General features: G+C 39.6%; 1 protein-coding gene across 1 annotated transcript in view; it reads left to right on the top strand.

Annotated features, from left to right (window-relative positions):
* The first annotated feature begins 710 nt into the window (after nucleotides 1-710).
* Nucleotides 711-18,084, top strand: part of LOC105281519 (protein phosphatase PHLPP-like protein) — a 51,332-nt gene continuing 33,958 nt past the window's right edge. The window contains exon 1 of the mRNA XM_011342788.3: nucleotides 711-1,092. Within this exon, the coding sequence (XP_011341090.2) occupies nucleotides 883-1,092 (210 nt within the window). The 5' untranslated portion in view covers nucleotides 711-882. The remainder of the gene's footprint in view (nucleotides 1,093-18,084) is intronic.

Genomic DNA, 18,084 nt, shown 5'->3' with positions numbered 1-18,084 from the left:
TTTCCGAGCGAACGATTCCGATATTTCCAGGATCCGCTAATTCACGCACGTGGAGGATTCAAAGACCTCCTGGGATTTCGAAAGAGAATTCCGGCACGCTGATTCGGCAATCGTGCTAGTATCGGCACACGAGTAGAGCGTATAGCGCTCTCGGTATTTCGCGGGCATCGAACGTTCGTTGGCCGCGAACGAATTTTAGATCGCCGAGGATCGTCCGACTTCCGCTGTTTTTTCCCGAAAGTCGCGGAGGAAATTCGATAATGCCCGGTCGCGTTTCCGCGTCTGCCAGCAACGTGCTCGCCGCTGATGGATGTTCTCCCCGAGAGGGCAACGCTGTGGAATGCCGGTTGTCATCGGAATATCAATGACCGTCCGGCATTCTCGGCGTGGCTCGATGTAATTAGACCCCGGTAGACACTTCTAGTCGCTTCCTCCTGGTCAAGGAATAGAGTTATCCCACGTCGCTGTTAGGAACGTGCTGGATTTCGAGATCTGGCACGTCCGAAAAACTTTAACGTCAATACGTGTGACACGCGCGCATTGTATACCGAACATGTCGAAAATCGTTACTTTTATTGAGCGGTGTCAACGAGGGGAGATAATGGGTGTTTTGATAATGGACGTCGAGGCGAACGATTTTCGAGCGACAAGCGATTGATAACTGAGCGAAAAATGGCGAATTGATGCTTTCGGGGGTAAGTTTGTATTTTATCGGAAGGGCTCCATTTATATGCGCATTCTCTGTTGTTTCAATCGTGCGATCCTTCGCCGTGGCAGCGTCACTAGCTGCGATCCCGTGCGCACTACCAATTTATCAGAAGGCTGATAAATAATGAGACAAACGCCGTTTCCGCAGCTTGCCCGGAATCGCGAGCGGAATGGATGGAGCTGGGCGGAGGAGGTGGCGCAGTATGTTATGCACCGTCACGTCTGGGCAAACTCGTTTTGCGTGTCACTGGGTTTCCCAGGGTCACTCAACAGTGTCATGTGAGCCAACATCCCGAAGAGAGTCACCATCGCGAGACCCGGCACCTGTATCTGGGCTTCCATCATCCGTGGGATCGGGACCTATGGAAGTGCTGGATCAAAGAGGTGAGAATGAACCCCACTATTTTTCTACGCGAAATCGACAGGATTTCTCGCGAGACAATTTCTAGCTTGAATATATGTACTCGAAGTGCCTGAAGACATCGTTCTAAAAAAGTAACGTCGAGTTAGCTGGAATAACTGAAATCGTCAGTTGTTGAAGAGATGAGTGTCGCTATATAATTCTATTATTAAAAATTTATTTTTAATTTAAAGATCGTATTTTTATTGATTAAAAATTTGATTCCTTGATTGTTATCATCGTGCAATATATGATTATTTAGATGTATGCAAAAAGTTTAATCTCTTTCCAGCGCTTTGGTATTATTATTTAAACTTCAAAAAATAATAATGAACGATGAGCAATGAAAAGCTATATATGTTTTTCGTATTCAACAAATCATTTTGCACTTGGGTTGGAACATTTTTCCACACGCGAAAAGACATTTTTCGCAAAGAAATGTACCCGAGAGATGACAATCATAAGAAAATCATAAAAAACGAGGGCAATATATTTATGCTTGAAATTATGAGGAAATATTTTTATGCCTGAATTGCATTGTATTGCATTGTATATATATGCACCTAAAGCAAAAACTTGCAAAAAATGATTAAATCTTTTACATACACCTAATATTAAAACCCTTTCAGTTTTGAGCGATGTAACAATTATTCATACAATTTATCTTCTCTCGAAGCTCCAAGAATATATGTGAGCATTAGTATTCTTCGCTTTGCAAGTGCTCGCTGAATCGATTCTCGGGAGTGATCAGCGTTATATCAATTTGGCCCATCGTCCGCCTCGACACGTTCAGAAAAGAAATTCAATCTTGCAACAGCGATAAACTTCTTCACTGCGCGCAATAAATAAACACACAGAAGGTAGCTCGCGCCGAAATAAGAAAAGAAGAAAATCCATTTTCCACGAGGCGTGTACAATCTCCGACACAGTCGGTGTTTGTCCGACAATCGCGAACGCCTTAAAGTTTAAGCTTCCGCAGCTGAAACCGCTTCTTGTGAGCTGTCTTTGGGGCACATGTAACTTTTCAAGGAATGAACGGTTCTCGTCGCGACGAATACGGCCTTTTGCATCGTATTCTCAGATATTCGCGAGAAACAGACTTTATCCACATATCTTATTTAATATCTGAAACGGTTCAGCGAGACTCAATTTACAGAAATAAACTGACATCCAGCGGTAGAACACAAATGCGAACATATAATTCATTTAATATCTGACATGCATATGTGATGGCGAGAATTTCAGAGATTCAGAATTTTACTTCCACTTTATTCTTTCTAATAATTAATCTATTATAATTTCTACAAGAATAGGTATATAAATAATTTTTTGAGTTCTAACATTTTTATATAATATCACGACGCGTTTTTCGACGACATGTCGTGCAGGGAACTTCTATGTCTGCAAGTAGACCATGCGAAGGCGCGAGTAATATTTCAAAGCGCACCAATCATATTTGGCAAGGAACAGGGGTAGAACGTCAGCATGGGTGCAGCGAACGGAAGAGGGATGCGACATGGAGGAATTATGTCAGGCGGGGACGAGGGAAGACCCGGACGGTCCGATAATGTCATTTACATGGCGACAGACAGCGCGGTGAATTAGAATTGTGTAATGTCCGGCTCGCGGCCCGATGCAAATGAGGACAAACATAGGCATTTCGATGGGGCTTGAATAGAATCAGCAGCTGGCAAAAAGGACAACGGAAGGCTCTCACTGGTGCATTCTACGGCCGAGTGGCATGTCCCACAAATATGTATCAGTTTGCCATTAAGCGCCTCTTCATTGTGCCGTATTCGTACTACGTACGCGCCGTTATTTAACAACGCGCTCTCTTGCATAGACAAAGCGCGCTCGCGTGTGCGTAACCGGATGTATTATAATTAGAAACATCGCGGGGAGAGGCAAGAAAAGTCAGAGGACTTTTTAAAGAAGGCGGCTTTTCATTCGTGTCGCCCCTCTCGGACTTGACAAATAGGCGCGTAATTTTCAATATCGTTGCAAAATGGTCGATGTCTCAAAGAGCCTGGTGGCGCGATTAAAACGCTAAATCAAAGGAGAGCAACCCCCGCTCGATCCCTCCGTCACCGTCTCGCGAATCCGGCGACACCGCGAGTGAAAAGATCAACGATAACGTGGGAAGGGAGAAGGGGACGAGTGCGGAAGGTTGAAAGAAGAGTTACGAGGGGATGGACGGCAAGAGGAATTCAAAATGACGCAAACATTGGCCTAAAGGCACATCCTGAATATGAAATCACGATGAACAAACTTTAATATCCAAATGCAAGAGGGAGGAACGATGGGGGAAACGGTCGGAGAAAGAAAGGGAGAGAAAATGAGAGAGAGAGAGAGAGAGAGAAAAAAAAAAGCGCGCTGTCTCCACGTTTATGACAAGGTGATTGCTATCGTCTGACCGCAATATTATCGGCGACTTGTATCGATCTCTTGACATTTCGTTCATGAGGAATCGCGTTCTAATGGCGTGGGCGGAAAAAAATGTAAAAATATAGGATATTTCTGAGATAGATGGTCATACGAAAAAGATGAGCAATCCTTTAATTTCGCTACTGATCGTACAGCTGAGTTGTCACTTATTGTCAGTCTATGATAAGTTTTAGTTGTGTCTGCAACAGATTTAAAATTTTGCAGAAAAACATCATAATTGTGAAAATATTTCATTTTAAACATTACTGCTTGTTGAAAATGTTTTTCGTATTTTATTATTTCACGTATATCAGAAATATCAGAAATATTGTATCTAGTTTGAACTGACAGAAATCAAGATTTTATTTAGAGCTTTCCGCATGTAGTTGATGTCCTACGGTTTCACTGTATTTTATGAAGTCTGTCTCTGATAATTGGGAGAGATGAGAGATATGAGATCATTGCAGCTCTGGAATAATTAATCATTTATAGAATTATTATTATATTTTTCTACAAAATTTCTTTCTTCTTTTTAGATGTCGAACAGATACATTTTTAAAACTCGGTGGTACTCGTGGAAGATGGAAAGTAAGGTCTAAAAGACACTATTAACAACTATTTTCAAAATCTTTTTTCTAAAAATATAAGAAGTGTGCTTAAGATTAATTTCAGTTTAGAATAATTTCTTCTCTTTGTTTTGTTCATTTTTATGTTAACTTTAGGACTAATCAACTGATTGTTTACTCTATAGTTTTTCCCAGATATTTCGGAGATAAAAAACTATGATTTCATTAATGCAGCAATAAAAAAAGTATGGCTATCTATTTCAAATTATATATTTTTCCACGATTAATGCAATTAATTAATCGCGACACGATCAATCAATCAGCATTGAATTTAACCGTTATGTGAGTGACGGGGTACCCGGGTAACTTGTCTGTTCTCTATTCGCATTAGAACTCTTAAACTGGCGATTATTTTAGCGTTATCTTTGGACAGATTGACTCAATGGGGAACGTAATTTGCAGGATATCAATTTTCTTACAAAATGTCTGAAGGTATCCGAGTACCTTCATCACACCAATTAAGATTTTTTTCGTCACTCACATAAGGGTTAATATTCCAAGCAGAGAGAATAATATTTAGATTTTCCTATGACCAAGCTAAAGTGAGCTTTTCAAAAATATTACAAATAATTAAATAAATAACCTGGAAACTTGTGTTATAACCCATGTGTGATCCGAGAAACTTGCACATTAGAACCTAATAATAATTTTGAAAAAACTTCCAAAAATGCCAAAAAATAATTAAAGAAGATACGAAGAGACTCTGTACACGTGAAATTATATAAAACATATTTAATTCTTTTTAAAAACACAGTAATAATGATCTATCATGAAATAACGATCTATCTTGAAGAATAGATAGTGACGGGAGCGCAAAATAATCTCTCTCTCTCTCTCTCTCCCTCCTCAGTGCTCTAAGGCAACCGCTTACTCGCTCGTCGGCAAATCCACCGCTGAAAGCAGCCCGACTTTGCAACTATTTCCTCTCTATTTACCCGATTTTGGTTGTACTCTCTTTTTAGCCTGGACAAATGGCAGTTCCGCGAGAAGTTTAACGCATTACGCGAGGAGTCTGGATGCGTCGCGGAGCATCGCGCCTGGACGTTGGTACCGGCGAGTGCATCGCGAACTGAATTCGCCCAGAGCATTTGCGGCGCGCCCAAGTGGACGTGACACGGACCAAAACGCGAGATCATGATTCGGATAAACACGTCGCTAAATATTCAGCGATCAGTTGTACAAATACGAGACACGACGCGGCTCGTCTCCCCCGACCGGCATGCGCCTTGAATTATTCAACGCTCGTAACGTTTTGCCGCTTTTCCTCCCCGTGACGCATTGCTAGCATCGGCATCGGCGTCGGCGTTGGCGTCGGCATTGGTCGCGTTTAACCAGACGCACCAAATGGCAATTGCGTTTAGTCCGTCCACTGGATTTTCCGCTAATGTATTACATCACACGGTGAACGATGAGGCGAGAATTTCCAGAATTTTCCACCGGGAAACACTCTTCTACGCTCCCGCGGTTGTTTATTTTAATTCGCGTCTCGTCGATTTTTCGGCGCCTGCACCGTTACCGGTAAAATGTGTGTAATGTGCGTCAGGAAGAGCTTCCCGCGAGAAATATTTTACGTTATTCTACCTTTTTTTGTTATCTCCATTTTTTCGTATTTTAAATTCTTTTATGTAATTGTTTATTTTCTATTTTGTATAATTATTCGTTTAATAATGCTTTATTAACACTAATGAAGTTGTAAAAGTGTATTCAAATTTTATGCGCGATTTATAATGACACATGATCCAAGTTTTTATACGTCAAATTAACAATGTGAGAGCACGCGTAATATAACAAACAAAAGGACTTATTTCGAGTTTGTCGTTTAATTCCCGGTATCGTCAGGTGCCTTTTGTTTAGCGTTTACCGGTGGAATTTTCTCGCGTCGAGAGCGAGTTATTTTCAAGCACGCGCATTATAATGAAACAATTTTCTTGAATACGGTGTGCCAATGACACAGAATCGAGTGGATCGTGACATTGTGTAGTGGGACGTAATTATTTTTATAATAGAAGCGGAACGCTTTAAACGACTGATTCTATGACAATTCAATTCGATACATCAGCTACTCATATTTCTTACTAAAAACTTTGAAAAAAATTACGTTAATTTTAAATTAAACTTTGATATCCTCGTCCAATTAATTACCAAAATATAATAAAAGCGGATTATTTAATATTCCAAAAACAAAATGGTCATCTTTGCAAAAAGTTGAACGACAGAATTTGTAAATACAATATCCCGCAGCGATTACATAAACTGTATTTCAATTCCACATTTTTCACACGTGAAAACAATCATGCTCACAAATCTCGCTTGATGTTTGAAAGACGAATACGTGATGAAATTAATATTTTTACTTGCGCGTAACGCGCAATATATTTTCCCGTTTAATATTTTTCGATTCAAATTGCACATTTCGAAAGTTTCGCGAAAGCTGAACAGTTTTTAAAAATCCGACTAATGTGACAACGCGTGTCCAGCTATTTGATCGCGTTCGACGATCGACGATCAGCATTCTGTCCGCGCGAATATAAGTTTACCGCGCTGTTCTGTTTGGCAAAAAACAACAGGAAAAATGAAAAATCAACAAATATGGTTCGACAGAACGGTTCATATTGCTCGGTCTGATTATCTGCGTGTTTCGCGCCAGATGAGCTGGCCGCGCGTGTCAACTATCGCCCATTGTTGCGCCGTGTAATCGCTACCGCAGAACCCGCAGTTTCAACTGAACATTGTCGACAGAATGAAAAATTAGAGTATTACAGTACAGTAATTAGAGTACACGGGTATTCCCTGCGCAAGTATTCTCGAATTGCTGAGCGCATCGTTTCTCGAACTCAATGAACATTCGAGATTATATTAGGTACATGTCAAAATGTTAGTCAGTTTTTGCATATTTGTTAGTTTGCATAATATATATAATATAATTCAGTCATCAAAATATTTGCATATTGTTTTTTACAATTTTCTGTCCCTCTCGAGTAAATTTTGGATTTTTTTGCGAAAAAAACTTTTTCGTATCTCAGTTACATTTCGAAAATACTATCCGGTAAAAAGTACTGCATTGGAATAAGTAATCCGAGGGTGTCAAGTTGGGTGAATACATACACCACGTGCGGGAAACCGGTCCAGTTCTAATCCACAATTTTAAATAGTTTGCTGAATACATAGCATATATAGCTTTTCATTGCTCATTGCGTTCACTATTATTTTTTGAAATTATGTTTATCGTAAAATCATGATATATGACGTTTTACAAACTTTGATGTCAACTCTTCAGAAACGTAAAAACGCGAGACTTTGTTTGCAGTTTAAATAATAATACCAGAGCGCTAAAAAACAAGATTAAAACTTTTACATGCACTTAATAATTTCTATTTGTCCTGCTCGACTCTTCATGTCAGGGACAAAGTATTACAGCGAAAAAGAGTGTTCGCAGCGCGCACCCGCCGCAAACATAATCCCGGAGTTATTTGCAACTACGACTGTTATTTTACTTCGACGCGCTCGCTCGTCGACATATTTTTACGAAAAAAAGGGGAAGGTAAAAAAACAAGTGGGAAAAACGTGTCTCTCTCGCAGCGCATTTTGCCGTGCAACTTTTTAATACCGTGCCCGTGATGACACACATTTTCATTTGCGACGTAGTCGTGTGCAAAATCGATCTTTATTAAAAAAATTTAATAAACAAAAATAGTCGTTGAAGTTCTGTCTCATAGAAAGCATCGCGCTTTCCCGGTGTACGACACGATATTATTTGCAATTTGTAATCATTCTATCTATTCCATTTCGATGTATGGGTCGATACCGGAAGCGCTGTAGCGTTACAATACAATCACTTTTCACGATACGAAGTATTGGAATAAAGAAGAATGGCGATTGTTTAAAAATTGAGACGTTAAGTGTCTTTTTACGATCACTTAAAAATTAAACGGTTTCAACGAATCAGGTTCTCAAGTAATGAAAACAGGTCGACGAAATCTGCGATGATAATTAATTTTTCCTGAATCTTAATTTGGAACTTTTAAATAAAAGTAATGTCTAATGTGTATGTAAAATAATAGTAAAGTTGTAATGTAATTCCAATTAAATTTTGTACTGAAAGTACACAGAATCAACTCGCAATTTGCAAAAAGCTTGAGCAACGTCCGACGAAAATCGATGAGATTTAAAAAGAAAAGTACACAACGTGGATTGTACTTTTACGCAAAAGAAATTTCTCTTTCTCTCTTTCTTTCTCTCTCTTCTTTCGTTATCTTTTAATTACACCGTACGCCTGAAGATACGCGTTTTCATAGAAAACGCGATGAGATCGCGCATAATCGATCTCTCGTCGAAATTAATTTCAAGACGCCGCGCGATTTTCTTGACTGATTGTGAGCAGAAAACGCCCGTCGCGTCGTGCAATCCATTTCGCAGAACGCGACAGCAAAATTCGCGCACCGCGGAAATTAATAAGAGGCAGGTGAATCACGAGGAACGATCGCCGCGCGCGCGCGGAACGGATGATCAATCTCGCGTTGTCGTTTTTTCGCGACGAAATCGCGAATGACAACGGAGGAAGATTAATTAATGCCAATGATACGGCACGCGAAATGAGGATCAATCTCGTCGGCCGGCAATTCGAAAAGCGTTCCGATGGAGCAGCGCGAATAATTAATTACTTCATTAAGGAATTAAATAAAACAATGGAAGGTTCGATAATCTCGCTTTGATAATGCGTTCTCGATCGAACATCCCGACAAGGGATTAGAACTGGATTATACAGAACTGAATTACGAAAATGTAATATACGTATATAGCTTAATAATAATAAATTTCTGCTTGCATGAAATTCTGCGTTTCATGGCACCATAATTGCGTGGATGTTAAATCTCTAAATGCATTTAAATAAATTTAGAACAATATACTAAAATAATTAATGATCACTGATCTGTGACTTAAGCACGACGTAACAGTCTCCACTAATTAATCATCGACCAGCACCGGCAGACTATTATTTTGTATTTCTAATAGCGTGTATTATCAAATATGGCAATTCCATCTTCCGTGCAGCGCTATTACAATCATTTCACGTTGAATGGCTTGAGCATTAAATACACTAAAACTATATATTCGCGCTTTGATTCGTCTACACACGTGCGAAACGGTTATGCACGCTCTCTGGATCCCATCGCGTGCTCACAAACACGAAACTAAATGAATCTATTTGCCGTGGCGTTATTACGCGGAATTAATACCGTAATTTGTATCATGAGTCGATTTTTGTCGCTACAAAACACGCAAATCCACTCATGCGGGAACGGAGCACGCGCGTTTGACTGAAATTTCAACCGCGAAATCCACCGCGTTACGTAATCGAGACGGAATTAACTTCTCGCTTCCGCGACGAGCGTAGCCTTTCTGTCCTCGACACGACAAGATTATGGGAATTACGAGGCACGAGCGCAATTTTTTTCATCCCGCAAGTCACCGAACTTTTTTTCTTCGACGATCGTTAAACGCCGATGATTTCACCTTTCTTGCGCCAAGAACTTTATCCTCCCCCGGGTTCCCGCGCGCCTGACGTATTTTCGTGACGGTGAAGAAATAACGGAATAACGCGGACGAGAGAAAAATCGGGCTCGGGGGATAAAAGCCTCCGCCCTAATTTCTCACGCGCCGACAAGGGCAACTGCCTTGAAGGAAGATAGCTGCGATTAGCTCTGTGAGGGTTTCGAGATTAGGACTGACTGTTTTTGGGCATTTATCACGGTGAGACTCGGAGAAAATCCGGAGGATATCTAAATTGACACATTTATTATCTAAATCATGCCGACTGGGAACCGACGAAGAAATAGCATCGCGGGTAATACCGCGTTTCATTTGCGTTCATTCATTTTCTTGTAACTGTTTTTAGACAACTGCTTTAGCAGTAATATCATTTTCTATGATGTCCACAAGTATCAATTTGTTCGAAGCTTTTCGTTCGCGCCGAACAAAGTGAAACATATTGTATAAAGTACTAGGTGTATGCAAAAGTTTTAATCATTTTTTGCACGTTTTCGCTTTAGGTGCATAATATATACATACAATTAAGTCATCAAAATGTTTGTCCTTGTTTTTTCTGATTTTGTCATCTCTCGGATAAATTTCGAATTCCTTTACGAAAAAAGATTTTACGCGAGTGAAAAACGTCCAGTGTCCAATTCAAGTCCAAAATGTTTCACTATATACACTATATAGCATATACAAAGTTTTTCATTGCTCATCGTGTTCACTATTGTTTCTCGAAATTATGTTTATTCGTCAAGACACGTGACGTTTTACAAACTTTTGATGCCAACTCTTCAGAAACGTAAAAAACAAGAATTTGTTTGCAGTTTAAATAATTAGATCAGAGAGCTAAAAAAAGACTAAAAGTTTTGCATATACCTAATTTAACGTGCAGTGCTCACAAACTTTCCCGTTTCGTGAATTATGAAAGGGTAAGCGATCACGACAATAAATGTGTCCGCATTATCTACGCCGTTCACGAGACGATTTTATCTCTCGCTACAATTAAAGCGTGGCGATACTCGTGGCCATCTACATTTTAAAACTTGTTGGAGAAGATATAAAGTTCAAACAGTGATTTCAGCTGTAAATCTCCGATTGGACCGCCGAGGTCTGCGGCTCTCTTTGGAATCCACTGTAAATCGCAAAAGTTTTCCCTTAATCGCTGAAAAGCACTTTGGAAAACTTGCCGGTTACTCGCATCGCTATTTTCGCCTCTCATCCCGTCCGTCCACCGTCCCAGATTGCTTCTCAATCATTCTTGGGACTGCGATCATCCGGAATTCCGGTCGTTATACTTGCCATGAAATCACTTTCCGAGCGTACGATTGCGATTACGCGATACGCATACGAGATATATTACCAGATACTCGTAATAAAACTATAAATATTATAACGAATTTAAATCTGGTTACAATTAATTAATATGTGGATATGATATCGCGAATCTTGAGTATAGAAATACGAGAAAAGTGTAGTTAAAAAAAGAGAACTACTAAAAGATATGTATTAAGGGCAAGATTAGGGACAAAAAGTTTTAGCCATCGTTCATTATTTATTACACAGTTATGAACAATTAAAATCGGTGATGTCGCCCCTAATCTTAACATTTATCTTAACATTAATCTTATTGTTAGTAACGAAAAGTTCTTTAAACGAAAGCGCATTTCTAACATCATTTATGATAAGAAGAAAATGACAATGCTGAAATTTTTTTTAATCGCGCGCTGCGCACGCTGCTCCCGTGTTTGTCTTTCTTTTTCCATCAAAACGTGCCATTGTTATTTACTGGTTTATCTTGTCCCATTCTTCGCACCCCTGGCACCGCCCTTTCCGTTTCCAGCCTCAAAAGATCTTCGCGAGAGTAAACCAGTAGCGGACGTGCGTTCACATGAATTCCGCTTGTTAGTCACAAAAGGAAAACACGACGAGGCCGACGAGAACCCTTCCGTCCGTTCCCTTCTTTTTTCTCTCTCCCTTTTTCGCCGACGAAATAATTTCCGAGGGCTCCCGAAGCGCCGCATGCCGGGTGGTTGCTACGATCAAAGTGGGAATTTTTATTAAGATAGCTCCTCGCGCAGAACTTGACTTTAGACTAGTAGGTGTATGTAAAAATTTTAGTCTTTAATCTTTTGCACTTTTTTCGCAATACAGCACAATTCAGTCATCAAAATGATTCAGTGATCAAATTTGCTGTTATTTTTTACAATTTTCTGCCATTTCTCAAATAAATTTCGAATTTCTTTACGAAAAATATTTTTCGTATCTCAGCCACGTTTTGAAAGTACTATTTAATTAAAAAGTACTGCATTGATTGAAGTATGTGGTAATCCGAAGGCGCCAAATTGGGTGAATATGCAGCGTGCCGAAAACATTTCCAGCCCAAGTCCAAAATAGTTTGTTGAATGCGAAAAGCATACATAGCTTTTCATTACTTATTATTCATCGCGTTCACTATTGTTTTTCGAAGTTATGTTTCTTGTTAAATTATGACATTTGACGTTTTACAAACTCTGATGTTAACTCTACAAAAACGTAAAAAAGGAAAAATTTATTAAAAGTTTAAATAATAATGCCAAATCGCTGAAAAAAGTTAAACCTTTTGCATAGACCTAATACTTTAACTTGCGAATTTTCGTGCGCTAATTCGCGAAAACGATGTTTTCGCTGATATAAGCGCGCGTTTAACACGCACAAAATTAATTAATACATTGCCGCATTCGATATCACGATTCATGATCGCTCCGTGTAAACCCCTTCTACCCCTCGAACAGTCCACCCCTTCAAGATTAACGCAACGCGAATAAGAGAGGCGCATTTGCAGAACCACGCGCATTTTCCCCGGTGTTTTTCTGGAGTCAGATAGACACGGCGGAAAAGTATCGTCGCGGGAATGATATCGCGCAGGGTACAGCCGCGCAAAAAGTCGCAAACTTTATATTAGCCGGGAGAAGAGGGGAACGGGGGAGAGAGACGTCTCCGTTCCACCTGATTTCGCAGATCCTTCCAGAAGCTTCTGGCGCAGGACTTTTTCTGGTAGAAAAGCAAGCCACGCCATGAAGGAGAAAAAGGAAGAGCAAAAAAAGAAGGAGATCCGCGAGGACGGTGTGGCACGATAATGATGCTCTCGTTACGAGGAAAATCCCCTGAGCACGAGGTCCACCGTAATATACCGGGTGGTCCCGTTAACGAGATCGCGCGGTAACGACTCATTAATCGTGGCGGTTTTTCATCGCGCTCGGGAAAACAGTTTCGTGCCTCCTCACGCTTTATTGCGCGTTATTAACGGAGGAAAAAAGTGTATTGCTTCTTCTCTATCGCTTGATCGACCGATCGGGTCATAATTATCGCGATCTTTCGCGACGCGAAAGTCGCGGAAGCGGGAAAGCGCGCGATAAATAACAGTTGCGGAATTGCGTCGTGACGCGAAAAAGGATTGCTGCAAAATTACGACACGATTTATTGCGTGAAAAATGTGCGAACGGCCGATTTACGAGAACGAACGTTTCTTGTCAGAGCGTCATTCGTTCTGCGTCATTTTGACGCAATCTTCGTGATGTTACCGTTAATGCCTCTGCGAAATTATACGATGGGACCAATCAGCTCCTGTGGGACAAACAGGACAAACGCGCTGGCTATCGCTTTCCGGCTCGCTAGACGAGATTAACGCGTTTACGGCACAAGCTTGTGTTCATTGAACATCACGTTGATCCTTTGAGACTTATCAACACGTGCCATCGCATTGATAGCTGTACATATTCTGGACAACACGTGCTAGATGCTAGAATGCAGTTATTTTGTCAGAGTTTTTCTATGGCAGAATTTATCTTTTGCCAATTTGATAGATGGCTGCCAATTTGGGTGATGTAGGCCACAGTGTTAATAACACGATTCTTTCGTGATACCTGAATGCGATTGTGACTATCACCCCGGGTATATCGAATCCTGGATTTAAATACAATAGCTGACCACAAGAGAAAGAGGGCAAGTGCTATCGTCCCACTTGTTCATGCAAATAATGTGTTTTATTCATCTACATTTTCAGAACACAGGCACAAATATTTAAATAAGCATGTATATGCAATGCTTCAATCGTTTATATCTTCCGAACGATATTAAACTTGATTCGAGTTTCTTCATGTTCAAATACAATTTCATGATTTCTGAAAAATGACAGATAACAGATAAAAATGTAGAAGTGGTAAATATATCTCTTTAAATATATATGTTCTTTTTTTTGGTATATAAATCTAATAAAAAATTGAAAATATTAATGTGCATTTAAGAAGTATGAGCATCAAATTTCATTTCCGAGGTAGTAACACGCTCTTTGGAGAACTGAAGGAGCTAAAGTGAAGTAAGAAGGCGTACTACGTTGATACGGCAGAGCTCTGTAAAAAGATAATGTAACAACACGTGCCAATTGCATGTACTTTGATATTGTACTTTTTTTGCACTTTGTATAACGATAACAATATAGAAAGGGATTTTTGTATTGTTATACAAAATTTGATTTGTATAACAATAAGAGAGAGAAAAGTTTACATTAAAATAAAAGTATAATAAGAGAATCGTGAAAGAGAGATTACACAAAAATATCGAAAAGCATTTGTGATCGAAGAATGCTAAAAATTAATTCCAATAATGGAATGAATCACGCTCAAAGATAGTGACAACAACAATCACCTTGTTATTCACAAATTATATTATATTATAACGACCATTTATGCATTTTAAATTAACATTTTTCTCAGATTTTCCAATAATTTCGCAATTGTCAGCTATATTTTATTTTATTAACGACAGATGTAATTAATGTTCATCCCTCTTTCCTTTCCCATTACATTTACCCCGTTCAATCCACATAGAAACCAACAAATACCCGCACCTCGTTTTCCTCGCACGAACCGAACGAACCGTATCTCATCGCTTTCTACCCGAAACTCGGGGGTAGATCCAACCCCTTCCTCCCCTCAATTCACTCCCGCGAGTTCTTCGCCTAATCGACCGATCGCTAGATATCCACCCTCGTCAACTATCCTGCCTCTCCCTTTGCTCCCAACGTTCTCCGCTTTTCCAGGACAAAAACGGACCGACCGGAATGCATTTATCGAACCACCGAGAAGAATTCTTATCGCGTTATTCAAATATCCTTGCCGCACGTTCGATCGCGTATATCAAATATCCTCCGTCTCTTCTAGCGCACCCTCTCTCCTCTTACCACCCTTTTTGCTTCCTTGCGAGCGCAGCTTCGGATAAAAGAGCCGTGATGCCGCGCGCAGGTATAACATAACGTATCCCCAGGACGCTTCCTGTATTTCCGCGAGTACTTCCCGTATCCCGAGACGCGTGCAAGCGTATTTTCTGCCTCTCTCTATCTATCTATCTCTCTCTTTCTCTTCCTCTCTCTTGGTATTCCCTTTGGTTACTCGACCGTAAATTACCAGGCGACGCGATACCGTCGACCGCCCGCTCGCGCCCTTATCTCGCGTCCTCGCTCGCGGGGGTTGTTCTCGCGCGGGAACGAGCAACGAAACTGGAGTCGGTGCCTTAACAGCCAGTCACGCGGATCACGATTATGTAATACGATACCAACGCAATTAGCCCCCCTGCGGCCATTATTCGCGACTAAATGAGATTTGCGCTTCTAGTCTCCCCCAATATTCGTTATAGACGAGATCAAGATTGATCTCAATTATGTACGACGGACGTTACGCGTTGCTCCTCGTATCCGGGATAAGGAAAATCTGATTTGCTCTTGATGTTATCATTTTTTTCTTCTTTAACGTAAGTTTCTTTATTTTATATATGGTAATACTGGGATAGATGAACTGGAAAGAGATGATCAATATACCGAAAGAGATGACCAATTATTCTAATTTCATTACTGGTCACAGTAATGCTGTGTTATTACTTAGTTTATGATGAGCTTTAGTTGTGTTTGTAACAGGAAATTTAACATTTTACAAGAAAACATCATAATTGTAAAAATATTTTCACTTTTAAACTTTACTGCCTGCTGAGAATTTTTTCGTGTATTATTGTTTTCGTATAAGTCAGAAATATTTGGCACGAATTGATAAAAACTATAACCACTTATCCCAGAGTTATCCTTATAGTTACATTTCCATTCTGTATCGTTATATGAAATGCGAGAAAAAGATACAATAACGAAATACGTATATGCCCGATTGTCTTGACGACGGGTAAGCGGGATGAATTGTGTATTCATGCAGCTCTCTTTCGGCCCAAATCATTCACTCGCGATGATCGAGTGCGAATCGCGGAATTTTGCCGTAACGAAACAACGCTCGTTCGGACGACTCGAGATTGGATCGACACGCTCGGCCCACCGTGAAATGCAAAACCGGGAATGTAGTCGGCGTGTTCCGTGCTACAGCGTGCTTCGAAAGAGATGGGCTATTTACGAGAGAATAAAAGTACATGTGAGAGGATAGAATACGCATAGGAGGGTGAAAATACGGGGAAAATTTGGGGAACGACGCGTCACCCGGGAAAGCCGTCGTGTCGGTTTACGAGAAGGTAAATGGCAGATAACTTTGTTCGCTAGACGGAACGACGTTGATAGAGTCGGCTAATTTCTTCAGCATGCACAACTTCCCTACCGCGCTCAAGAAGTTTAATTAAAGTTTATTTACCGCGCTGTTTCTTCGTCGTCGATGGCGATCCTTAGTGGCAATGTCCATGCGAGGGTGTCTCGTACTTTTCGGGATTTGAATCCTGACGCGATCTCTTGCTCAATACTTTCAGAATATACAGAAAAGTAGGACTCTATTCGTACAAATTTCTTTTTAATTCACTGATAATTTGTTCCAACAAAAACATTTTTAATTCTAGTAAAGTCTAATTGAAGGCGCTATATTAATCTCATGTACACATATATCTACTAATTTTTACTTTAATGTAAACTTTTCTCTCTCTTGTTGTTATACAAATCAAACTTTGTATAACTTTGTAATACAAAAATCCCTTTCTGTAATATCAGACTTACGGATTATTACTGTTATTGTTATACACAGTGTTATTGTTATACGAGTTGTTATACTATCTATTGTTACAAATTTGTGACGTTATTTATTTAAATAAGAATAAAAAAATATCTATACAAAGAACTGTAGTCAATATTTTGTTGCATTAAAATAAAAACTGACAAAGTAGTTTAGCAGACTATAGTAGAGGAAGAAAAGAAGCGCCGATGTGCGCAAACCGTTACATGCATTCCAACGGTACAGGCATGCGAAATTGATCTTCAAATTGGCCATTAGGAAAGTCTTCTAGCCGCATCGCGAAGATTGTGCAATGCGTCCTCGTAATTGAAAGGAAAAAAGAAGCATAGATGCATCACTGATTTGCCGCGAGGACTCGACCATATAACTGACATTATTATATATTGGATTGACTGGAAAGTTCGTGTCGATTTGTTTAACAACATTCAAATGCTAAACTTTGTATTAATTTTAAAACAAATTTTTTCGTTTAAATTTTGAAAAAATCCGCAAGGACCTTCCAATAACACAAAACTTTGTATTAGGTCATTATTTAAGTAATTTGGGTCGCGTCTACATGACGATGAATTAAAGACATACTTATGACAGTACAGTTAATGACTTAATGTTAAAAATTAAATGAGATTAAATAAAAAGTATAAGAAGAATAATAGAATAAGAAAATTAATAAGAAATTAATAAGTATTACTATAAAGTTTTGTATCTAAATTTTGCTAATAAAATTGGTACGGACTTTCTGGTTATTTCAAGATATATTTTAAAACATATTTTAAATTCACTTGGACTCATAATTGTAAAATTTCTTGAATCACCAAACATTAATATATCTTTGTCAGAGAAAATATTTAAATGTACAAATTTTAAATTTTTTTCAAAAGAGTCGAATTCATTTTTTGGTTTACCTTACAGACTACAAAATAATGGTTACATTCGTTTATTCTTTATATAAATGAGGTACAATGTATTTCAAAGATTATATAAAAAATTTGCAATTTTTTCCCCTTTTCTCCTTTTCGTACACCGAGATACAACGGGATTTTACGTCCATTCCAGAATCGTACCCAAATAGGATCCTGACAAAGATGGATAAACCTATCCGTCACGTCGAGAACGAGGATGATCGTCATAGAGGTCGAAGATCTTCATTCAAATGTGCGCTTCCCAGCGGTTAAACATCATTGTGGGAACAAGCGGCACGTGTCATTCTCTCTCTCCCTCTTTCTCTCTCTTTCTCGTATTGTGTCTCGAGGCTGAGATCCGAGGTGTCTAGCAGACTCGCAAAAATTGCGCAATGCCAAGCACCTGAACGTGCTGCTGTCTTCCGCTTTAAGTGGCGCAGGACACGCGACAAACTCGGCGGCTCTTC

The sequence above is a fragment of the Ooceraea biroi genome, chromosome 10 (genome assembly GCF_003672135.1).
Source record: "Ooceraea biroi isolate clonal line C1 chromosome 10, Obir_v5.4, whole genome shotgun sequence".
Lineage (NCBI taxonomy): Eukaryota > Metazoa > Arthropoda > Insecta > Hymenoptera > Formicidae > Ooceraea > Ooceraea biroi.
This window is presented reverse-complemented; position numbering and strand designations above follow the sequence as displayed.